General features: G+C 39.8%; 3 protein-coding genes across 3 annotated transcripts; all 3 read right to left on the reverse strand.

Moving 5' to 3' along the window:
• Nucleotides 1-4874: 4874 nt before the first annotated feature.
• On the reverse strand, nucleotides 4875-7185 carry gpr18 (G protein-coupled receptor 18). The gene is made up of 3 exons (XM_070838210.1): nucleotides 7085-7185; nucleotides 6373-6426; nucleotides 4875-6227 (listed from the first exon to the last, which is right to left on the reverse strand). Exon 3 carries the CDS (start codon nucleotides 6224-6226, stop codon nucleotides 5207-5209), a length of 1020 nt encoding a protein of 339 aa, XP_070694311.1. The 5' UTR covers nucleotide 6227; nucleotides 6373-6426; nucleotides 7085-7185; the 3' UTR covers nucleotides 4875-5206.
• A 3388-nt stretch (nucleotides 7186-10573) lies between these two features.
• On the reverse strand, nucleotides 10574-13411 carry gpr183a (G protein-coupled receptor 183a). Its single transcript, XM_070838062.1, has one exon. The coding sequence runs from the start codon at nucleotides 13409-13411 to the stop codon at nucleotides 12287-12289; it is 1125 nt and encodes a 374-aa protein (XP_070694163.1). The 3' UTR covers nucleotides 10574-12286.
• Nucleotides 13412-22783: 9372 nt separating this feature from the next.
• On the reverse strand, nucleotides 22784-24205 carry LOC139208865 (G-protein coupled receptor 183). The gene is made up of 3 exons (XM_070838632.1): nucleotides 23845-24205; nucleotides 23175-23689; nucleotides 22784-23098 (listed from the first exon to the last, which is right to left on the reverse strand). Exons 1-3 carry the CDS (start codon nucleotides 24203-24205, stop codon nucleotides 22934-22936), a joined length of 1041 nt encoding a protein of 346 aa, XP_070694733.1. The 3' UTR covers nucleotides 22784-22933.
• Between the last annotated feature and the right edge of the window lie 1559 nt (nucleotides 24206-25764).

The following is a 25764-nucleotide window of genomic DNA, read 5'->3' on the forward strand; positions in this document are numbered from 1 at the left end:
TAATTCACTCAGCAGAATTGTTAAATTCTGTTCCCAACAAGCACAGCCACCTCTGGTTCATGCATCTGTTAGTATTTGTGGTTCCTCCTCCTCCTCCTCCTCTCTCTCTCTTTACTGTTATTCATCATTAGCCTATAATGAAATCTTTAGTCCAACTGTTTCACATTTTGTTTGTTTTGAATGAACCCAGACCATGTCACGTTAAATGACAACATGCATCGCCTCCCTCTTTCGCCCAGTGAAGACATCTGTACGACATGATGAAGTTTCCTCTCTGAGTATCAATCCTGTAATTGAGCTCAGGGAGAGGAGACGTGATGTGCACACAGAGGAAGTAAAAGGCCTCTCTCGCTCTCCCCCTCCGTTCCTCCCTGTCTCTCTCTCTCTCTCTCTCTCTCTCACACACAAACGAACAGGCCAACGCTGCGTCCTCCTCGTGCACAACTCTGCCTCTCTACCTGCTTTTTACATTCAAAGTTGTCAATCAGCTCTCTTCAGATGCGCATCGGCTGAAATGAGTGCATTAGCATTAGCTGCCATAATATCGCTGGCTGTTCGGGGCACGCTGCACAATGGCCCGGGCCTTGGCTGAGAAGAGAGGCACAAGTGGAATCTCATAATAGTGTCTTCACAGGCTTTTCACAACCACTGCACATCCTGAGTGAGACAGCGTCCTGGAGCTACAGTGTCTTTACTCGTGTCTCTTTATCTGTCTTGTAATGTTGCTTTCCTCGTTCTGCCCTTACGATACTGTGGATCATGAGGAAACTGAAGTGAGACCGGATTAAATATTAACACAACCTGACACGGTCCCCACCGGAGCTCCCATTCCACTTCACGTGATACAATTAAAAACATTCCCACATGCATTGAGCGGAATACTTGTCAAGAACATGCTGCTTTACAGACTTAAAATAAATCTTATACTAATCTATGGAGAACCTGACAAGGAGGAGGCCAAGGTTTCCATGCAGGCACTTAGCTGAATAGAGAGTTGGAAAAAAAAAAAAAAAAAAAGAAAATGAGAGAGATGAGGGCCTTACATTATTTATACGTGCTAATGGTGGCTGTCTGTGTGTGTGTGTGTGTGTGTGTGTGAATCAGCAACAGAACAATCTGCTAAAATAGACACACAGCTGTAATCAAGGCCATACATTTCCTTTCCTGTTCTCTGCTAACTGCAGGGTCAATTGGAGTCAGTTTAGTAGCTTTTGAAACTCTCGAAGTAGATTATCCCCTTTTAATGAAGACGAAAGACAATGCAGGAGTAGATTGCAATTGCCAAAGGAAAAGATTACCCCTGCAAAGCTATCTTGGCAAAATATGTGTGCAAAAAGAATACCTCACACAGTTCCTACTGTATGTAAGATATCACTGTACATCTACCACTGATAAGAACAATAGCTCATGTGCTTAACCTAGTTTTGTCTCCGCAAAAGGAATCCATTAGTCTTATTGTGCAGCCCTTAAGGTCTGCATCACAGGGGGGAACCCACTGTTGCGCCGCTACATCCACACACATGTGCCTCTCATTTCCTATGGCAGTCCAGAAGTATCCTTCTACATCCTATTGTAAAGTTTACCAGGGGAGAGGTTCAGTGTATTAAAGTGCCCTGAGAGAAACGCTAAATGATGTAAATGCAGGCAGCTGCTTGTTGCTAATGCCGTACAGTAGACGAGGAGGCCCAGGCGAGGCTGGATGTGTACTGTATCTATATAACATTATAGGCTCCCTTTCATGTCCTCGTGCTCTCTAATGGGAACAATATGAAGACTAATGGTATAGTAAAAGTGTAGGGAACAGCGCTTCCAACCAAACTGCGACATATTCTGTTTCAGCTGTAGTTTCAAACGCAGCACATTTGGATGGCAGAAGCTGCTCCAGTTGCGTGTTTTTGAAGTTATAGTATAAATATGAGTGCCAAATTAGGTCACAGAGAAATACCACAATGGCTTAAAGCACTATTGATATTTAATTGTCTTGTGGTAACTTTTTGGCAGGATGGTGTAATTTAGACCAGCGCTTCCAACCTCAACTGAAGCCCCCCCGCCGTCGACACCAACTGTTCCAAATATGTTCATTTGAATTGATTTTATATGGATGTTATTTAACACTATTAATTATATAAACATACAGCTACAGTAGTTGATCATTATTAATACAGTTTTGCTGTCTATGTTTGGGTAGTTTTGGCACCAGTAGTGCCATTTATCCATCACATTTCATTTAAAACATTTATTCATTACTTTTGATATCGACTTTAACCATTTATCTATGACTTTAAGACAACCATTTGGCAATGGCAACATACTATCCAGGTACTGACTCAATATATAAATCTTTAAATTGCCATTTCCATTTTTTTGAATTGTTGAGACACTCAACATATATTCACATACCTCCTGTCTACTGCAGAGGTACCTCTGGGGAATCACTGCTGTAGGCTGTACCATTTTTCTTTTTTCATGCTCAGATTTGTCCCCAAATCTGTTCCAAAATAGCCTGGAACATAAATGAGCATTTAAGGCACAAAGTCTTGAGAAACGCTTTTAATCACGATAAAGATGAATAGTCCAACAAAGCACTATTTAGAAAAACAAATGCGGCAGCACTGTCTCTGATCATCATTTGATAGTGTGCTGACACGCAAACTCTATTAAGCTGTCTTCAAATATGCAAAAATGATATGATTTTACAATGATTACATATTCACTTCCCCAGCTGGCTGGCTCCAAGCGTCTCCATTTGTCATCGACTATTGTGTCCAATTATATGATTAGCTTTGAACACTCCAGCACTTCGAGAGCTCTCGTGTGTTCTGCTGCGCAGAGTGATTCACAAACAAAGTCATTACAACATGTATTCACACATATCAAATAACAAAACAGATGGCCACTGCGCTCGCCGCCTGATTTGTTTTCCACACGAGTGGTATGAAAAAAAAAAAAAAAAAAGTATTTTGTGTGAGCTGTGTTTAATGCTGACTGTTTTTATTCCCAAAGAAGAGCAGCTGGCTGTCGCGCTGTTAGATCAGCTCCTATGAAAGACAATCTTGTTTTCATTAATTTCTCTACAACAAAGGCACTTGTTGGGAAGATTTAGAATTACAGCGGGTAAAGCTTCCGGATAATTCATCACAGGGACTTGACAGGAAACTTAATTGTTTTAAATGCCAGTTGCTGTGAGCAGCGTGGCTGGTTTTTCTTTGATGTCTAACAGGTGGGACACATAGACGACTCTCTGATGTTTCATTTGACCTTTGACCTCTTGGTTATAAATCCACTTGTAGTCCGCCGGCCAATAAACCTATCATCATGTGATGAACTGCAGTTCCCAGAATTCCGTGTGAGATGGAAATCTTGTAGTCTGCCTCCTCTTATTAAATACCGAGTAAATCTAGCCCGTCTATATCCTACAGGTTTGGCCACTGCTTGACCCACGAACACTGTACAAACCAACCAAGAACCATATGGACTCCCAGAGCATCTTTTCCTACTAATCCACTGTGTGACTTATCTCGGTGAGAATGATCGTGCTTGTGAGGTGTGAGAAAACATAATCATCACATTACACTATTAAACAAACTACATCTTAAATAATTATGCAATATAATACAGTTTATTTAGTTGTGCTTGCAGTTGACCGGCCACACGATAACCGCTGCGAGTATTGCTATAGTACATGTGGTTACACCGCAGGGTGCATTGACCGTCTAATTGTATGAGACACTACATAGTTACTCAGCTACACTGACTCACTGTCTAATCCAGTTAAGACTGTGTAGATGTGACAGACACACTAACTTGGTTATTTTAGCAGTTGGCAAGACCAAATCAATTCTTAGCTCAGAAGTCATTTGTGCAGGACACCTATCAAAACTGTCACATTCAAACCTCCGTGTTTTTTTTTTTCTTCCTTCATTTAAATTAAACAGTCTTTTCTTCGAGATAGAACTGTCACACATTCAGTACTTTCCAACTCATCACTTGTCTGTCATTTGAGGAATAAATTGAGGATAAATTGCAGGATCTCGCATTGTGGTGCTTATACTTGCAGCAGAGACCTGACATTAAAATATCCCTGTGCAGATAAGGTTTTTCTTTTTAAGGTTAAGGCTGCTGTAAATCTAGCAAATAGCCTCGCTGACATCTCTCGAGTATGTTACAGTAAATGCACTTTAAGCGACTGAATCATTTAACATCTAATCAATACGATTCGCATTGCACCACAAACACACTGTAGTCTGATTGGTGGCTGAGGACGCTGTTACAACTGTAGTTAACAACTTCAATGTGATGAGGTGGGATGGTTATTTAACAGAATAAAAAACGAAATATTTGCTTTTATAGAGCCAGTTTAAATGTGAAAAGGCGCACAAGCAAGAAAAACGCATAAAGAACTCTAACGCAGACCATCAAATTAACCACGTTTAAAGTGGAAAAAAAAGGAAGCACTGTTGTGTTTTGCTGTGGTCGGTGGATGGGATGGATCTAGCTGTGCCATGCTGCCATCACCTGGTCAATATATTTACAGCAACTTTCAGGGCGCTTGTGGTGTGTGTAAGGATTATGTCCTGTATTAAATGGAACTTAGAGTCAGTGTCGCAAGGTGAAGTGACAGCAGTCAAACAAAGCTGGTCTATTTGCACCTCATGTGCATGACGACATGTGGCTTGGTGGCTATATTTAAGTGAGGTGCTGTAAATATGGTGCAGCAGCAAAACAAAAGCAGCAACCTTTAAGAACCCACCACTGTTTCCTGTAGGTTTGCCCCCGTGGAGAAAGTCAAGCCCTTCATAGCTGCCGGTTGATGTGAAGACTTTCAGTGCTGACAGTCTACACAGTAACAAAGCAAGCACTGAGATGCTGTCGGCCACGTTTTTAATGATTATGAGCTTTATTTTCGCCTGCACGTGTTACACCTGAGCCACAAACACAACACTTGTGCTTTGTCTGCCAGAGCAAAGATGCACAGAAAACATCTCAAGTCTCATGGGTGAGTCAATCAGCTCTGAACACAGATGTTTTTGCCACAACAGCAGCACTCCCATACTGTGAGTGTAAATTACACCTTGGAAATTAATTGCAAGTTTTGATCCTTTTGATAATGAACCGTGTACACAGTGATGCGTTCAGTGTTACATTGTACCAAAGCACGCACAGAACATATCACTGTGTTGTTTGACAAGAAAGTGTGATGGCTGTTTCATATCATCGCGCTGGTCAGGTTGCTCATTGATCGGATGCTGCCCGTGTGTGTGTGTCTGCTCTTCCGTCTGACACTTCGCAGATAGTTCCTGTACAGGATCACGCTGATCACCCTGTCTTGGAACTGCTTGGAGACAATGTAGTACAGGATGATGTCTAACACTGTGCTCAAGTTCATGAGGAATGTGGTGAAGACTGCCCATGTGCTAAACCCTCCATCTTTTCCTGTCCCCAGCAAACGGAGCACTAAACACACGTGGAAAGGCACAAAACACACCAACACTTGGATGATCAGGGTGACGATGATCCGGATAGACTTCTGCTTCACTTTAGGTTTGAGTTTAGAGGTGCGGCCGTGGATCAGATTATCCACAATGACAATATAGCAGCCAATCATTATACATATGGGAACCAGGAAGAAGAAGATGAGTCGCACAAAGTTGACGGAGTTGTCGAGGCGCATATAGATGATGTCTTGTACCTTGATGCAGGTGGTGAAGTTGGAGGTGCGATCGGGGTCCTCCATGGAGAAGAGCAGGGGTACAGTGCTGCCCAGAGTCATGAGCCACACCCCCAAACTCGCCACCACGGCCTTCGGGACATTCCTCAGCTCTTTGGCATGCTTTGGCTGGACGATGGCCATGTAGCGGTCGGCACTGATCAGAGCAAACAGCCACAGAGCCATGCAGGGGTAGAAAATGGTGAGAGCTGCACTGATTCTGCAGAACACATCCCCAAAGGGCCAGTAGTCCCGATGGTGGTAAACCATTCTGAAGGGAAGCAGCAGGATGAAGGTGAGATCCACCGCAGCTACGTTTATCATGTAGACAGTGACAGAGTTCTTCTTCTTGGTGGTGAGGGCAAACACCCATAAAGCAGTGAGATTGACTACGACTCCGATGATGAAGACGAAGCAGTAGAAGATCAGGGCTGCCATGCGGTACTCCACAGGTCCCTGCTCTGGCCTTACAGCATCAGTGTCCACAGACATGTTGGAGAAGTTTAGATCCAACTTCATTCTGAAATTCACAGAACGCAGCAAGATATTGGTGTATATTTCCATTCATTTATCATAAATGTATGCTCTTTACATTTTTTAAATTTTGACTACAACAATCATTCAAGTTTCAGTTCAGAGGAGCAAGACCAGACGACGTAACTTACTTCTGAACATAATCCCTCAACAGTCCACAGTTTGAATCTAAGAAAACTGGAAATCTAAGAAAAAAAAACAAAACAACAACAAAAAACTTAATTTAAAAGTTCTGTGTTTTAGAGAATAAGAGTACGAAACAATTAGATATCCAGAAGAAACACTGTGGCTGAACTAGCCAGAGACTTTCTGTCTTTCACAATTTGCAGAACCTGCTGCTTGATAATTTGAATAGTTATTTTTAAGAGCTGTGCAGCAGCACTGCGACAGACAGAGGAAGACAAATAAACCACGTCTGTCTCAATGTCTTATACCATAATTAAAAGTTGCTTAAACAGGCAAATAAATGTGGAGTAACTGTAATCTGTGGTGTGGAAAAATGACGTGAAAGTGAAATCGATGCTGTATCTTGATGTGAAATCATGTGACTTCTGTTTTTCCACATTTAAGCATTTCTTTTCACTGTACTGTGCTACACTGTGCTACTGTGCTGTTGTGCGTCTTGTCAATCGTGGGTTAAAATCAGAGAACCAATTAATGTAAAGCAGCAGAATAAAAGAAATGAGTTGAGTGATTTAAAGCAGTTTAATTTGAAACTCAGCACCAAAGCACACTAACAGAAAGTGACTATATAACATGCCTGCCAAAATGACTTTTTCTCCTCCATCTTAAGGGTCAAACAGATCAGGTAGCCTTGCCTGAACAATAAAAGACTGCACTTACCACAGAATTCACACAAACATCTTGACAAGCTCGCGCCACAGGTTTATGAAGCAGCACGGCGATTTATCTGAGCACTCAGCCAAAACAGGGAAGTGAATGCTTTCTCAAAGGGTAATGTGGTGGAAATGGTGGCAAGGTTGAACACAGTGTAAAGCCCCCATCACTTCCTGTGTTGACTATGTGCTGTAATTTCTGTACTTTGGATTCCTTTACAGTATCTACGTAGTTGGAACACAAAGGGCTACAGCTTTCCACAGTCTGCAATTACACCCCCTTAAAGAAAATGATGTGCCATTAGAAGTGGGAGTGGGTTTGGCAGGCAGAGAGATGGCAGATTTAGGGCGAGTTATTGATTGGAAAAGTGGGGTCTGTCACAGCACATTAGTTCTCAGGGGAGTAATCCACAGCAGGTTGCTGTGAGAAGCATCTGCTGCTGGAGAGAAGTAATTAAAAACAGGATGTTGAGGCAGTTGCCATATAAACAGGAAATAAGACGGTGGTAATAGACACTTCACGCTGATGCTGTGAGATGGTTTTACACCACGTCGACTTAATGGATGCAAAGCGCATACCTCAGGTGAAAAGCTCAAGGTCAGTCTGGACCCGGATTGAATACAGATTAATGTGTCTGATTAATGTGTGCGAGCTGGTAACAACTATGAATTAGGACATTTGGCTCAAGGAACATTGTGCAATCAAAACTTCTTCCCCTGATCTCCTCTCTGGTACTTTCCATTCCCGTTATAGATCATATGAAACACAAAGTGAATCATAGTTTCTCACGGCTTGCAGCATTAATACTGAACTGTCCATGCTTACTACAATATATGTTATCACAGTGTTTATGCAGAGGCTTCGCGTTCAGTCCGATTCTTATTCCTGGGAAATAATTATCTATCCTCTCGATGTGTCTTAAAAATCTCATACCAGATGGTACTTTGTGTTCATTGCAATATGTTGTTATGACAACAGTCTGTGTGATGTTTTCCTCTCTTTGATACTTGTCATGTGTTTTTTCCTCAGCAAGTCCTCCTCTGAGTTTGAATATATAGCTGCACTGTATAATAAACTACATAAGTGCATTTGTATTTACAGGTTTCTATCTGCAGTGGAAAACAACAACGTCAGGTTCTGCCTCATTGTACTTCCTTGAAATAATTCAATGCAAATATTATTAACAGGAAACACAAAAAGTACAATGTGAAAAAAACATGTTACAATTGTTACATCTGTCTATATTTAGTTTTGGTGGGTGATTGTGGAAAGCCTGTTTCACTTCCCTTGCCATCACCTCTTTACCCTGTTTAATGCTGTCCTCTAGAGGATGAAAGTAATCACTACAAACATGTCATGTGGGAAGCAGAGTCTAATCATTGATTTTTGTCTTGGAATGATCAGTTTCTTTTTTGTGCCACTTAGATCATATAATGTGTTGGATAAAATCTAATCTGTGGCAATTAATGCAGAAAAGGACTTAACCGACCTTAATGCTACAAAACATCACGCTCATTTTATGTATTGTTTGGTTCCTGTGTCCTTTTTTTCCACCAGTAAACATTTTAAGACATATAAAGATGCTCCTCTTTGAATAATAATGTGTGTATTATATGGCTTTTTCACCAAAAAAAGATAGATCACTATGTTAAAAGTTCTCAAAATGACTTCTACCCTTCTCCCTTGTTGAAAAATCCAGAATCTTTGAATTTGTAAAGATTGTCAATCTCAAAAATTGGACACAAGCATCACTGAAAAGTCTGTTCACGGTGTATATCACATCACACATGCAACAGTTGCATATTGACCCACAATTGACTTCAAAACTTGTCATACTGTTACAAACATGCAAATGTTAAACTCAAGTTGGAGTGTGGGGCTTTTACATATGAGTTAACTTCCTTTACATTCAAACCTCGCAAAAACCAGTTTGCACAATGCTGATTTAGTCTGTCAAGTAAATATCCTCTGTGTTTTCCCCTCTTTATCAGATGAATGTGAAAGCAGCCTGTGTCAAACAAATAAAACCGTTTTTTGAGCGGATGGAAAAACTGCAGAGAAGAATATTCAAATGAAAACTTCAGAAGTGCTGAACTCATTTTCTGGACAATACTTTCACAACAGTGTCGGAAAGGATGTAAGATGTATACATAGATACGTTGTGTTAAATTATCAGATGCTTTCAGCCCATCCCTTTAAAATAAGCACTTTCCTTTAATCCCTAAAGAAATCAGGTGATGGAAACAAGGCAGTGGTAAAGCAGATGGCAATTATATGTGTGAAGCATAGTGTTAACTGCAATGCAAGTAGCTAGATTGCCAGCAAGGGACTTGTTTCTGTAAAATAAAAAATAAAGTAAATGTGTAAAATGAAGCCTCTGAAGGGGTCAAGGTGGAAATAAACATTTAATGATAGTGTATTATACTTCATTGCCAAAATAGTATTTGTTAGTTTAGTGTGTTAATTAGCTTAGAAACAGAAAGGGATCAAAGGTTTAAAAGTACATGTGTGATCTTTGTGTGATTACACTATTAATGCTGTAACTAACAAATACAACACTGTCGATCTGCTGGTAACTTTTGTGATTAATCAATTAAAAGTTTGATCTATATAATCAGCACAAGCACAGACTTAACTTGGTACTGACTCTTTCAGGGAAGGCACGTTTTTCTTTTTGCATCCTGTATGTGGTGAATCACACTCACTCAATCAAAGTAATGGAAAAAAAACAGTGTCGTGTTTTGGTTTTAAAATCTCAATCTGAGGATTTTTGTGGGTGTGGTCCCTGCAAGAAAATGAAAAACAGCAAATGCTCTCAATTGGGAGGCTGCAACTAGTTAATATTTGACATTTTGACTTAAATAACTCAAATGATTAAAAGATTATCAAAACAGTTTCTGGTTAATTAAAAAAAAACAAACAAAACAAAAAATGGATGGATTATTTGAGTTGACTGGAAATTTATTGCAGTTACTATACTAGTATTTGGTATTTGGTATTCTATCCATCCATCCATCCATCAAACCAACTTTACATCACTCTTATCGAGCATCCGGTAAAATACAGATACTGTAGTTATGATATAATACCATAAAATTCAGTGGCAGCACAGGAAACATTGTGGCCCTCGTGAAACTGTAACACAAGTTAACACAATAGGCCACAGACCAACAAGTTTCTGCTGTCTTTTCTATACCATAACCACACACTTTCATAAACCCCAAACCAGCTGGTTTAACTGCCTGATCGTAACCAAACCTAAGTAGTTGTGGAAGTAAATACAATTTAAATTACAGTTTTAGAAGATGTTTGCAGAAACATCCACTTTCGGAGTTAGTGGTTAGTACTTTTGTCTATTCTGCACATCGTAGCATTTGGTATATATTATATATTTAGTTTGGATGTGTTGTTTGCATTCATTCATTATATTAGTGTTTTTTAGAAAAGTGAAAATATTCTCAGCTCTGGCGATAAATAAATAGAAAATGTGACTCCTTGAATTGAAGCATTTTTATTATCTGAACACTGAACAAATTTTATTACCAATTTTTCATTCATTTTTATGAGCTGAAACGAATGCTCTGAGGTGAGGAGGATTGATGAGCAGACTAAGACTCAAAGGCATCACAAAGTCAACAGCGCTGGTGTTTAGAAATGTACTGCATATATTTTTGATGCATCACAGTATAAGACCCACCAATCAGCCCTCACATCCCTTTACTGTCTAAACTCTGTCAATGTTCTTTTGAGGGGATAAAAAACTCATCACACAAAGTAACAACAGAGAAACATTTGAAACTGTATCTTGCTCAATTAAATCTTTACAAAAGTAAATATGTCAACACATCCAGCTCTCTGGACAAATGAACAGATTTTTTACATACACATGAATGTCGCCACAGTTGTCCTAAAATGAAAACCAAAACTGAAACATACTAATTCACAAGATCAACAACTCAATTTATAAACTACTTTAATCCTACAGTGGTACAATGGAGCAGTTATTCTGTGACTGGGTCTCCATTTTGCTCATCTTACGCACATGCATGAAAACACACGTGCAAAACACAGTCCTACCAACAGTTTTACAGTTTTCCACTGCTCAATATGTGGCGGCAACACACTGAAATATGCTACAACGCATCAGCAAAGATAAAGAAGAAGAAGACTAGAAGCCGGTAGACATGGATGTCAATGGTGCCAGATTTAAAATACTGAACAAAATTGGCTTTTTTGAGGACTTGGTACGTTGGTTAGACGTCAAGAATAAACTCATTGGACTATTGTGAATAATATTGAATGGTAACGTAACTTTAAGTTGGTTTGCAAGCCAACTCCTCGGGGCCCCTTTTAGTGAAATGACATCATAGATACACACATTTATCATGAGGAAATTAATGTGAAAGCAGACAAATGCAGCACAGTTCCAAAAAATAAGGTTAACTCGGTTCGGCAGGCGGTTGAAATAACCAGTTTACCATCAATTTTCCTGAGATAGTACAACTGAGTATTAAACTGAACCTTGAGGCAAAAGACCTGAGATTGTGAGTCTGATTTCATTTTTAGAAAGAAACTCATATGTACAACTCCTACAATCTAACGTCTCAGTTCATAAAAGTATGGTCTCAGATGTGAGGTCATTGTTTGGTTGCAAATATTAAGTTGCTGCCTTGAACACTGTTTTTACATATGAGTATACTGCTTCATGAGTAAAACTCTTCACATACTGTACATGAACTAAGCTTTCACCACTCTCCCAGTCAAAAGAAATTTGAATGTGGATGTGATGGCTCATTGACGGCTCTTTCAGCTTTCTATCAGTTGACTGTCCACTTCCAGCAAGTTCTGCATCTTGTCATCCTACCTCATCAGACAAGCATGCTTTATGAAAGTGTCCTCCTTGCTTCAGTAATCTCTGCTTTTCTGATTTATTCACTCATATTAAATAAGAACACATGTAAACACAGGAAGTGCTGGATTTTCCTTCTTAAAATCAGTGAATCATTCTGTTGATGTTTTTTTTTTTTAAAATCCTCCCACATGTGAACTAATCTTGTTCAAAACAGCTGAATTTCTATGGATCCAGATGCTGAGCGAGTTCATTTCAGTGTTCAAACCAATTTGTATGAGACACTACTTGACTGGTCTCGATTAAAGCAGGCTCATGCATAAAAGGTCCTTTCATCTCGTATAACTCACTTATTTCATTCACTCATACCGCTGTAATCTCCTTTCTGTGAGTCTCTCGCTGGTTGTACCCACAGTAGAACTGTTGAGCTGGATCTTGTTGCCATCAATAATATCCTTGGAGGAGCCTTCAGGCGATGTCCTCACTGCACTAGAGAAGGACATGCTGACCTGCATCCTCAGCAGCTTCAGAAGTTTCCTCTTGTACCCCTTACAAGCAAAGAAGTAGATGAAAGGATCCAAACTGGAGTTGAGGTTCATCAGACACACAGTGATGTGCAGCGACACCTGAAAGGCCGTGAGGTCAGCGCAGTCGGGGTTTGAAACCAGCTTGCGGATCATGTACTGCAGGAGGTCAATGTGATAAGGGCTGAAACAGACAACAAACACCAGGGATACGCAGCAGATCACACCGATGGCCTTCCGACTCCGGCCGGACTTCTCCGTCAAATGGTTGTTCCTGGCTGTGAAGTGAAGCTTAGAGCACAAGACGGAGTAACACACCAGGATTGTCACCACAGGGATGACGTAACCAAGGAAGACAGCGCCAATCAGTACAGTAGCAACATTGTCGACGGCCTCAAAGTTGGGGTATTCCATACAGGTAATATAGCCGTCAGATTCCACGTTGGTCATACGCATGCCCAAGAGGGGGAGGGTCTGTGCCAGGACCAGCAGCCACACTCCAACACAAATGTAGCGCACGTTGCTGACCTTCCTGAGTCGGGCAAAGCGCAGGGGCAGGACCACGGCGATGAAACGGTCCACACTCAGGCAGGTCATGAAATTGACCCCTGAGTAGGTGTTGATATAGAAGATGAAGCCTGAGATCTTGCACATGACCTCACCCAGGGGCCAGTGGAAGCCCAGAGCGTAGTAGGCAATCCTCACGGGCAGAGAGAGGGTGAAGAGGATGTCAGAAACGACCAGGTTGAGGGAGTACAAGGTGGTGGAGTTGATCTTCTTCAGATTGGGCCGGATGACGTGGAGTGCGAGGCAGTTACCGAACAGCCCCACAAGGAACACAATGCAATAGAAAAGAGGCATAAGGATCCTGGCATAGTCCCGGTGGGCGTACAGGGTCTCACAGGTTTTATTAGAGTCATTTCTGAGGGTGGCCATCACGGGCACAGTGGTAGAACCCATCATTATATTTCAAGAACCAGTAACTGCAAAAGGGAAAATAAAATGTGTTAATGCTTTGGTTAACTTTCTTATCTTATCTTCTCTTCTTTAATTCTTCACTGCTTCTAAAGCACAACACAGAAAATATGTATTTAAAGGCAACAAAATCAAACATGTAATCTTTTTTTTTTCTTCTTTTTTAAGCAATGAACCAGTCTGTGTTGAAATGAAACCATTTCATCTTCAAACCTGGCACAAGAACACAAGTATGATTAGAGATGTGCAACGTCTTGCTTTCAAAAAGGAAGTAAAAGAAGTTACAATATTTGTCATTACTCCATTCCAGGTAACCTGTAATGGTTAAATACTGTTTCTTAAAGTGTTTTTGTTGCCTGTGTTCATGTGCACTAATATATATGATATAAAGAATGGTATTTCAATCAAAATTAATCAATCAAAAAATGAATAACTTGGCTTTGTCTGCCTGTGATAATAGAGATGGTTTCTTTGAATTGAAATAGATTATAAAATGCTGACAATAACCAAAAAAAATGACTTTCATTTCATTTGTTTTCACCTCCACTGACTTCATTTTTTTGGATTTAGAGCCGGTGACTTCTGAGCTGTTTAGTAAGCCCTAACCAACAGTCAGGCAATGAGATACAACCTGTCCTGTCCAATAAAAGTCTGTTTGGTGGTCTGTGGTGCCGCCTAGTGGTTCTTTTTCAGACACCAAACTCTACTTTTGCCTCAGTTTCACTGACCAAGGCTTTGCACAATCACACCCTCACATTAGTTAAAGCAAAGGGTCAAAGTAAAGTTCAAGATTTAAATGAAAAATGTGAAAGTCAGATATTTGGACAAAGCATAATCTAGACAATTTTGAGCAAATTTTCAGCCTGTGTATACATCAATCTGGCAGTAAAGGAGTGAAAAGCAGAATGGAAATAGTCCTTCACATACAAGCTATGAGCCCATTCAGCCTCTGGTATTTGCATTTGACTCACAGGACATAGATGTTTTATTCATGCTGTTTGCAGCCAAAAGTGACATGAAGGAAGTGTCTGAACAATAACTGAGATTCTGAAAACAGCTGCAGCACTCTCACACTTAGACTGCAAAGAAACCTGATATTGAGAGATGGCCTTGCAAATGAGGAAGTTGGCTTCCCCAGGGTGCTGTGCCTTAGAATGGCAGGCAGTTGGAAAGTCATATTGTTTGAGCCAGAACGGTAACCCACTGCACGAGCACATGGCGCGGTGGAGAAACTTCCTGGACCCTTAATGCAAGTGAAAGGGTGTTTTGGGCAAACATGTAGCAACACTACTTTTAAAATGGCTTTCTTTGTCATAGATGATGTTTCATATGTATGTTTAACTACTAAGAAAGAAATCTGTTTTTTTTTTTTAATCACGCTCAAACTGATGTTAGAGTGGTTTGAGTGCCGTAACAGTGATTGATTGATGCCTTCACTCTGCTATGAATGCGTATTTCTTAGCACTGAATTTCATAGAAGACCAATGATATTTCATCATCCCAATATTCATCATGTTTAAACTATAGATGATAGAGTCTGTAAACGTGGGATGATTTGCTGTTTGAAAATGCCATACTGTAGTTTAGATGCATTAGTTTGTCACTCAGGGCTCAGGCGTTTGCTTGAAGTCGATTTCTGACTCTGAAATACAACACATTTTTCACAATACGAATCCATTACAAGCTAAACTCCAAACTGAAACAGTTGTATGTGCTGACCGAACACATTCCCTAAGTGATATCCTATTTATGTCACCATGACTGATTCATTATTCATCACTTAAACTTACAGTTTGGAAGAGGAAACTTACCTCACTGATGGAATGTGTTTTTCTTGAGATTTCCTGAAGTCACATTGGTCCAGAAGACGTGACACCTCTGCAAAGTCTATCTCACTTATTATGGCTGTCCTGACAGCACTACAGTCTCCCTGCCCTGTCTGAGAACAGCCTGACACTCAGAAAACAAGATCAGTATCTGCTGCCAGTAACCATAGTGACAAAATATCCTGTTGTAACTCTCTCACTCTTTGTCTCTCTCTGCCCATGTGAGTGCATGTCTCTCTCTCTCTCTCTCTCTCTCTCTCTCTCTCTCTCTCTCTCTCTCTGGCACACACACACTTTTTTCACACTTGTGAAACATCAGTTGATTGCACCTAAGGGTCCGACTTCATGTGACCCTCAACTGAATATTTAATTTGGCCTTTGACTGATAAAGGTGTGGGGGCTGAGACACCTGTGACTTATTTTTGGAAAGCAAAATCTGGGTTTCATGCACCATGTGTGTCCTCTAGAGAGGATGTGGCCTCGGCTGCACACATGAGACCTTCCATGGTTGTTTTTATTAGTCATCAAGCTTGGTACTAAGAGACATGAATTATTAATGCCAAAGTTACTATCTGATAATTCCAATTTCAAATTCAGACCCTGTTCCAGTCTAACGTCAATTGTCCTTTGGACTATGCAAATAAGTGACAACAAAGTGACGAACTTCCTCCAGAAGTACCTTTGTTTTCATGTTTTGAGTGTAGAAAGAGGGACAAATGACTAATTTTGGTCCCAACATGATTTCATTTGAAGGACATAAGCTCACTCATCATTTGCTTTCAAACACTGAATGTCATTTGTGTCAAAGATTTATCAGCACTGACTGCAGATCTGATAAGATTCATCTACCCTGTGGTGAGAGTACATTAGTGCGAAGAGTCAAAAGTATAGGTTATGGTTTAAGGCGTAGGAGTGGCAGAGTGTGTTAAAACACACGTATGCTTTGGAGTGACAGATCTGAGAGCTTTGAGAAGTGTAAGATGTGGTCAAACATTGATATGATACACAAAAGAAAAAGAGCAAGAAAACAATGATTATCTGACACTTTAAATATATACATATTTTTCTGACATGTTTTATGTTAAGTTATAACAGAATCTAAGTGGGCCTGTTTACCCAGAGGTAACCAAACTGCACACAGTATTTCAGTTAGGGATTGCTGAATTCATATTTACGTCTTATGTACTAACTGTTACCTTGTGGTTTCCACACCTCTGAATCACTCCAACTCTTCTGGGTACTACTTTCTACTAAAACACATTGTCAGCTGCAGACATGCACTATGACGGCACAAGCCTGTGGTGAGCATTAAACTGCACTTGCAATCATGGATTTCTCAAGAAAAGTCTTACAGAACTGCTAACCAGTGAAAAATTAACAGATGTGCTCTTATGTGCTATTGACTTAAGGTAATACAACGGCCTAACAAACAGTTTGCTGTATGGGGGACTGTGAAGGACTGTGCTGACTGTTAAGTGATGCTGAATACAAATCAAATACACAAATACACAAACGAGACTCATACACTCATACTTTTATTGACATAAATCCTCTTTTGTTCAAAACAAGTCTGGCGGTGAGGCAGAGGAAGAAGTTTAACTTCCTCATGGCCTTGCCTTGTGGGTCTGACTCACTGGGCTTCAGACAGCCAGATCACACCCATTGCTGACAGACAACAGGCATGGTGCTCTGCCATGGCTATTCATAGAAGACAATGGGATTGAAAGGCCGATGCAAAGTCACTTACAGCATCTTAACACCCTGTTCTTGCTGTTTCTGGGATCTCATTTTCAAGTCGAGATATAAACCAGCGATTATGGTCATGATTATTAACTGAAGGCTGTAAGACACTGGCAGATTTCTCACATTTCATTCTAAACTGTTTTCTGTACATCCTGTGCGTGATAAAGGAAGTCATGAGAGAGAAACTTCTAAAAGGATATCCTCTTGAGTTGTAGCTGTTGAAATACAGATGGATGAACGCAGAGAGTCTATTGCAACTTTCAACTGCCGGTGGATGAGTAATGGCGGGGCTGTAGTATGACCCTGTCATATAGTACTCTTTGTTTTTCCTTGGTATTTACAGTTATTTTGTTTGGCTATAATCTTGTAGCACTTTTTCTACTACAATATTCCCAGTTTGATCCCTGTGTGACACTGCTGGCTGGAGTGAATAAATCTCAGCAGCACCAAGGTGAAAGTGTGCAGCACATAATGTTAAATTAAAGTTTGAAATTGCCTCGACCTGAATTGCAAACCTGATGGTTATATACGCTTCTGATGATGTGTCAGGAGAGTCAGCAGTGTGATAACAGGTCTCGCAGCTGCTGTTCAACACGTGGTTAAGATACAATTGCAACAGTTTTACCGGAAACTTCTGTGGCAGTTCAACTCATATTTTCTGGAAAAAAAGCATTGGTTGGGTAACAAATGCACACAAGACTACTAGACTGACGATTGATTTTAATAGAGTTGATTTTACTGATAGTATTTGAATGTTAAATTGAATGCTTGTGAATAGTTAACTTCAGAATCAGAAAATCATAATGGTGCATGATTAGTTACAAAAAACAAACAAAACAACTTTTCATTCAGTTGTTTTTGTGCAAAGTTTCAGTTGTAAACTTACCAACATATCTTCACCATTCTACATTTTTACAACCATCACATTATAGTATATGAGTTTCATGATTTTTTTTTTTTTCTGTGGAGGACTGTGACAACGGCTCAGTACATCATCAGCTCTCCACTCCCAAACCTGTGAGTCATTGGGCCTCTAATATTATGAGAGACCCCTCTCATCCCTGACAACCCCTATTCACCACCTTCCCCTCAGGCAGACTCATACCATACATACATGGACCAAAAGGCTGAGAAATAACTATTTCCACCCCCCCTCCAACCAACCCACTCCCAGGTACAATATAAAACTGTTGCTGATGCAAGAGTAGTTACTATAAATGCTCCTGGAGGAAATGACAATAGTAGCTGTCTATCTCCCTTAATGCAAGACCAATATCTTAATGCAATGACTAAGATATTTCAACACCTTACTTGTTGTGCTACCATTTCTGCTCATGTTTGACTTCATTTTCACTTTCAGTCTGGTAAGCAGTATGTTTGGACCAGAGTTCTGACCAAATGATGCATTATTTGTACAATATACAGTAAAGTCAGATAGGAAAATGGCTCACATTTGTTCTGTTAGCTCTGAATTCCACCACATTTAATACACAATGAAACAATAATCTAGGCTATGTAGAAATTATTGCCCCTTTTCTTCACTTCTTCTTGAAAGAGCTATGAATCCTTTACTGAAACACTGAGGGTGTATAACTGCAACATCCTAACGCCCCGTTAAAACTTCAGCACTATAACTTTATCATTTCAACTTTGTCAGTGCTCATGTGACTGCAGTGGCGGTATACTGTGGATTAGTGGGAACTCGAGCTCCAGTTACAGCAGAGAATGTGTCGTAATGATTATTTTGTAGCTTTTCATTAGGCCTACTCTGTACTTCACTTCTCTATTTACAGCTGCTATGCCAAAATGATTAATCCAAAACTGCATTTGAATGGATATCAAATCGTACAATTTCTCACAATAATGATAATCCCTACAATCATTTTAAAGACAGAATTTGATGGACGTCATCTAAAACCAGACCCATCTTCTCAGACAAACAGTGCTCTCTTCTGGCAAAAGCACTGCAGCTGTAGAGGTTCAGATCGTTTACAGTGGGTTCAAGGAGAGCAGCTTAGGTCAAAGATTTACACTTGACACCTGTTCACAGCACACTAAGGCGTGCACTGTCTTACTTCAGTGAGTCACAGGATGGCAGCAATGTCTTTACTGCTCTGTGAGAGGCAAAGTCTCCTTTACATCATTTCAAAAACAGCGTCGCAGACACAAGTTACAGCTTGGTAGATGTTCTGTTGCATGTAATTGAAGCAGATGCTATTTTATTATTATTTATTACTTAGATTACAATTATATGCTTGTCATCCGAACTAAAGTTTAATAAACATTATTGAAAGCATGCTGAATATGCACTGTACTGTGCTTGTATGAAATTGAATATCATAAGAAAATGAAAGAATAGAACATTGTATTGTATGTATATAGTTTCACTGATTACTAGTATTAGCATTGGTTATCTAACAAAACTAGCCCATTGGTTAGCTTGGTTTGGTGGTTTCTATTTGAACCATAACACCCCCATCGCAGTCTGGACCTGTCTGCAGCGTCTGCATTTACATGCGAGAAGAGATACAGAGACTCCAACAATGACTTCACTTCTAAAGATTTCCTTTGTACAGTGCTGAAGAAACTAACAACTGCACTGTTGGCTTTACTCTTTTTATAGGATTTGTTGACTAAAACATTACAGAATAACACCAGCCTTATCCCTAGTCAAAAATGAGAGTTTCCTGTCCCATGGAACAGCAGTTTATGTTTTTATTTTGAAAAGAAATAGGGGGGTATTTTGAAAAATAAGTTTTATCTCATTTTTGGAGGGATTTGCTTATTAGTGGTGTCATCTAAATGTAGAAAAAAGAAAAAAGCTAAATACTAGAATATGTTTCTCTTTAATGAAATGGTTAAGTTTACTAGCATCACCCCAATGTCATGTGTGGAAATAGTAACTAATGGCACTGATTATCAATAAGTTTATCATTGTGCAAAGTTTGCCTTGCTTTTAAAGTTTATAAACTCTATACACATTTCTCCTTAATCTTCTTATGAAATGTTTATGTGGAAGATTTAAAACACCAAAATACAAATCGAACACAGTAATTAAGTCCAATGCAATACACACTCATATTGGTGCTTTCTATTAAGGTATGTATATTGTGTTGTAACTAACACACTGCCTTCTGTCTTTGATAATGGAATGGATTGTCATCATGAATTTTCTATGCCACAATGAAATAAAATCACAAGCCACACAACAGGGGGCATTAAGCATAAATCTGCCAATGATAAAACTTTTTAATTATTTATTTGAATTTATTGAGCTGACAAAACATATAACAATTAAATCTTTAAAAGGATGCTGACAAAAAATATGTATAAGAGTCATAACATCAATTAAATGACAATTAGAATCACCAGCTTTTGACTCACAATACAATTTAAAACATAAACTCGTGAACTCAAAGCTTCAATATTTTAATATTTTAACAATGGAGAGGATTGGTCATAGTGACAAACAGAGAATTATCACATGACCCTGCCCTTCCCTTCAACTCCACAGAGCTTTTTAGCGTATCTTAATTGATCTGAATTGGGGCATGAACTTCACAGTTTGACTCACTATTGAAATCAGTGTGGCTTTCAGCTGCAGCAGGCAGACAAACTTCCTCCTGTAAACCCCCTTGTATGCTACCAGCCCAGCAACAAACAGCAGACAACGTTGTCTGGTGAACATAGTGGAGCATTTAGCAGCTAAAGAGACAGATATTTCCACGTAGGAGTTGTTGGATAGTAAAACAGAGGTGGGTGAAGAGTCACCAGATGGACACAAACACAACTCCAAATCAATGTTTAATGTTGCTCTGTGTCTGTTTGATGTGCAAAGACGTCACTGTTTGTCTGCTAAGATGTCCATTATAGAATGTGGTTATATGTGTTATATATGTTAAATCTATTAAAACAGGCCAACAACCCCATATTTTTTTGTCACAATTGAAAAATGTACTTTTGACACCCACTATTTAGCATTTTGTAAGTCTCTTATCTTTTTTGGATAATTTTTTGTCTCAGAATAACTCTTCTGGCTACAGGCTCTTTGCCTTCAAAGACGTCATTATCAAACCACTCACTCGAGAAAGCACTTCCCCTTTGTTTGACAGAACTGTTCAATCCAACCTAGTATCAATTCTCACTGAAGGTGGTGAAGGAAATGTTACTGCACTGCAACTGTAAGGAGAGGTTCAGGCCATGTTTACTTGGTAGAACACAATTATTTTCAACAATATCATCTCTAACTGTCTGTCTGAATCTGGGATACTTAAAAAGCTCTGTTACCAGTAGTTTTATTGTTTATTCCCCTTCAAATATTTCCACTTGACAAAATGTACCTTGAATAGGTCCTCATACAAGTTTATGCAGATGATTCGCAGATTTACATCTCTGTCTGTCCAGTTTATGCTACTTACTTTTCTAAGCTTGAACACTCCTTAAATTTATGCCTTTTATCCGTAGACTTATGATTGAAACAAATATCTGCTTTACGTAAATAAAAGACTTAAACATTGGCAGTGTTTACCAAACAATCATTCATAATTTGTATCATCAAGACACAAAAGCACAAAGCACCAACCCTTTTCTGATGCCACTGGCTCTATATCTCAACCAAATCTCGTTATATTCTGATACTTGTCATGTGCAACATAATTCAGCCAGATTACTTGACTGATCTCATCAGCCCTTACCATCCACTGTGCATGCTTAGGTCAGAAGATGATGTTATTTTTCTCCTAGTCGTTACACCTTTGTCATTTCATTCACCTGTGATGTTATTTAAATATAGTTTGTTGAGTACACTTGTTTGTATATTATCTGTCCTGACAATGAAATAAATTATACAATAAAATCAAAGCACATAAGTATTTATTCAAATTAATTTAACACTTTTTAATGGCACAATTTGGGCATATAACTTTCTATGCAAACTCATGGGGCAGCATTTCTGAAAACACAGGAAATGTTAAAGGTTAAATTTGAATATGCGACTCTATAAACAGACAACATGCACCTGCTTACATTTGTGAGACATGCATGCACAGCAACCCGACCACAAAATGTGGGACCCAGCAGGAATGAGGCCCGTGAGGGGGAGCAGGAAAGGTGGGTGAGGAAGTGGTGGCATTTATCTATGCACTCCCACACAGAATTCAAATGTGGGTGCGAAAGCGATATGCGTGGCATGTTCTCAATTTGGCATATCCAAAGTTGTTGCACAGCATGAAATATGTAATATTGTGGAGACCATTTTTTCGCTGGTAAACGTTTTGTCTAATAACATCATCAGTTTCCAATAACAAACTAATTACATCCACTTTCACATTTTCCTATATTCAAATTTTTACCACATGACTTGATTTGAATATGTCTGTGTCTACGCAGAGGAAGTGAAGGTTGCCGTGCTACATTAATAACCACAACACATTTTATGTAGTTTATGTAAAATATGTTTATACAGTTGAATCCAAAGCTTTGCTTATTTATCTCAGTTAGGACATTTCCTTCACCCTGCACACATACACAATCAAAGAGCCGTCTACACAAACACAAACACTGAATTTTGACACTACTATTACTGTATGGCACACATGTTAACAAGAATGCAGGAAGAATAAGAAATCATGTAGAAAGAAAAATATAATATATATGGTACAATGCATTTTACATACAGTATTCTCAATCAAACATCATTGTGCTGTTTAACAGTTTTAACCAGGTGAAGAGAATAATTATTATCCATTTTATTCATTTATTCATTTGTTGTGGAGGGTGGTGAGGGGATGTTCATTTTTGCACTTTGATAGCTATCTACAGCATAAGTGAAAACCTAGGAGACTAAAATAGTTCTGTCTGAGTTTAACATAGTAAACTAGGTCTCCTCTGTGACACTGGTTTGTGGACACACCTTCGCTAACCTCAGCTACGGTTTCTCTCAGGTGTTGCTGCTGCTGTTTTCAGCTGTCATTTTGGAGGAGGCACCGGAAGTATACAGATAGTCCTTAAACAGGCTCAACACTCGTCTCTTGTAGGTCTTAATGGCAAAGAAGTAGATGACTGGGTCCAAGCAGCAGTTGAAGTTCATCAGTGAAACTGTAATCTGTAGGGAGAAGATGGATTATAAAAAGGAAAACTGATTGTAAATGTTTGAAATCATAAACAAACACAGTTCCTACCTGTAAGGATGCCTTAAAAGCCCTCAGTTCCTCACAGGTTGGCTGATGGTGCATTTTTCTGGACATAAACTGCATAACGTTGAGGTGGTAAGGGCTGAAGCATATGATAAAGGTGAGGAGGATGAGTAGAATAATGGTGTTAGCCCTATGATTCCTCCTAGATCGACCAGTTACAGAGTTCTGCTTGGCTGCAGCTCTCAGCTTCAGGTTGATTTTGGCATAGCAGCCTATGATGATAATGAGTGGACCGTAGAAGGAGATGGCACAGGCCAGAAGCAGCAGATAAGGGGTGAAACGGGAGCCATCAAAGTTGAAGTACTCCATACACGTTCGTCTTCCCTGGTGCTCATGCAGCATGCTGCGGAACAACAGAGGAGCTATCTGCAGGGATACCAGAGCCCAGACCAGGCAGCAGACCCAGCGCACCACCCTCACACTCCGCAGACACTGCAGCCGGTGTGGATGCACCATGGCCAGGTATCGGTCCAGACTGATGCAGGTCATGAAGCCAATGCCTGGTGGAGATACAATAAATGTGCAAAAAAGTTCACGTTTATCACAGACAGAACAAAATGTTCTGATATGGAGATATGGTTGCATGTGCGTGCAGATAAAGGCACACTCAAAGATAGATATGGTAGATTATTGGCAACAGAAGCACTGATATTACCTGCATATGTATTTGCAAAGAAGAAAAGTGTGGTCAGTCTGCAGAGAAGGTCACCAAAGGGCCAGTCAAAGTGACGGATGTAGTAGATAATTCTGCCAGGCAGAGCCAGTGTGAACATCGTATCAGAGAGGGCTAGGTTGACCAGATAGATGGAGGTGGAGTTGAACTTCTGCTTCCTCTGACAGATCACATAGAGAACCAAGCTATTTCCACACGCACTGATGATGAAAACCACAGTGTAGAAAATAGGGAAGAGGACCACTGCAGCTTTTTGGTAGACAAACACATCACAGCTGCTCTGGTTTGGAGGGTTTTCAGTTGAGTCCAGGGTGATATTTTCAGCAGCCATCTCACCTGTCATTTTGAGGAAAGAATCACACAGTAAATCTTATATAACTGCAGGCAGGAAACTAGTGCATAAGCAAAGGAGCAAGATACCACTGAACCATAGATAAAGGTCATCATTGTATACTTACAACAAGAGATAGGGCTCCCAGTCTTATGTGCTGTTAGTACTCCTGAGTCTGGTGGCAGTGCCTGTAAATTGAGCTGTGATACTTGAAATACCTCTGAAAAGATTGTATGCATGTTCAAATCCCACCTCTCCTTTTTGACATCACATGTCTGTCAAACCTTGTCATACAGTAGCCCTAGTTGTAGGTTGATGCAGTGTGCACAGTGTACTGTTTTATAGCTTTTCAGTGACAATTCTGAATAAAAGGCCCCTAAATTATAATAGATTACAGCTGACTAAATAAATACACAAATATGACTAAATGCAGTTTCCATTTTCAAGAAACAGTCTCATGTATTGTTTTAATAATACACACACATGTATATATTGACACACATGTATTGTTTTAAGGTCTCAGGTGCTCATCTATATATTTGTATATTTGTCAGTCAGCTGTAAAGGACACTGAACTGCATTAATCTCTCTGAAGGCTCCCATGCAAATCCAGTTTGATACATTTACATGTAGTTTATATAGTACATGTAACACTTTACATGTACTGTGTATGATGATATTTACTTGTATACTGTAGCACACTGTGCCATCTTGGCCCTTTGTCCCTGTCACATTTGCTGCTGCTGCGGACACCTTTCTTCGTGATGAGCATAACTAGCTCAAATGCACACTCACACATGTTTTTGTTACCACGAAGGACATTGTGCACTGCTAACCACAACTCTAACCAGAAAGTCTTAACACTAAACATTAGTGGTTAACATTTTAACCCCTAGGGAGTGAATCCTCATAATGGGACTGTGAGAGCAAACCTCACAGCACCCACTACGTGGTTATACAAGAGTGCTACAGAGTGCTTGTGTGTGCGAGAGAGAAAAACAGAGAGATAGTGAGAATTAATGTTGCTTCTCTGCATGGATGAAGTATCCATTTCAATATAGCTGCTGTTTAATACATGCATGTGAGAATATCTGACTGGCTCCTGTAGAGGTTAAATGCAAGACTTGCAAATGTCTTTGGACAAAAGCATCTGTAATGTGATTTGCACAGTGGCTACAGTTTAATAAAAGTGGGTGTACTTGGAGCACTGCTGGTAGTGTGTGCACCGTGTTTTTGAGAAAGGTTAGATGAAGTGATAGAGTGTGAGGTTTTGTACAATGTGCCTGTCTCTGAGGTTTCTCAAGTTTGCTCTCTGTGTAGCTGAGGTGAAGGCAGGCAGGCCTGAGGTGGAGCTGATGGAAGATTTTGGAGGAAGCTGAAGTATTGCCGGTGGTGTTGCAATCCTGTGATGTGTGGATGAATCACAACAGTAGTTTGAAGAATGTCACATCTACATATAATCTCAACCACCAACCCCCCAAAAGATTAAAAAATATGTACAATTTAAACTGAAAAAGACATGGTGTTAGGTTCCGAGAATAGCTATGGCAACTCCCATCTGCTTCAGCAAA

This window comes from Pempheris klunzingeri, chromosome 10 (genome assembly GCF_042242105.1).
Source record: "Pempheris klunzingeri isolate RE-2024b chromosome 10, fPemKlu1.hap1, whole genome shotgun sequence".
Taxonomy (NCBI): Eukaryota; Metazoa; Chordata; class Actinopteri; order Acropomatiformes; family Pempheridae; genus Pempheris; species Pempheris klunzingeri.

Coding starts and splice junctions, on each gene's coding strand:
- gpr18 (XM_070838210.1), bottom strand. CDS start 6,226: ATGAAGTTGGATCTAAACTTCTCCAACATGTCTGTGGACACTGATGCT.
- LOC139208865 (XM_070838632.1), bottom strand. CDS start 24,205: ATGACAGGTGAGATGGCTGCTGAAAATATCACCCTGGACTCAACTGAA. Junction 23,690..23,844: donor CTTTGCAAATACATATGCAG/GTAATATCAGTG, acceptor TATCTCCACCAG/GCATTGGCTTCATGACCTGC. Junction 23,099..23,174: donor CTTTTAAGGCATCCTTACAG/GTAGGAACTGTG, acceptor TTCTCCCTACAG/ATTACAGTTTCACTGATGAA.
- gpr183a (XM_070838062.1), bottom strand. CDS start 13,411: ATGGGTTCTACCACTGTGCCCGTGATGGCCACCCTCAGAAATGACTCT.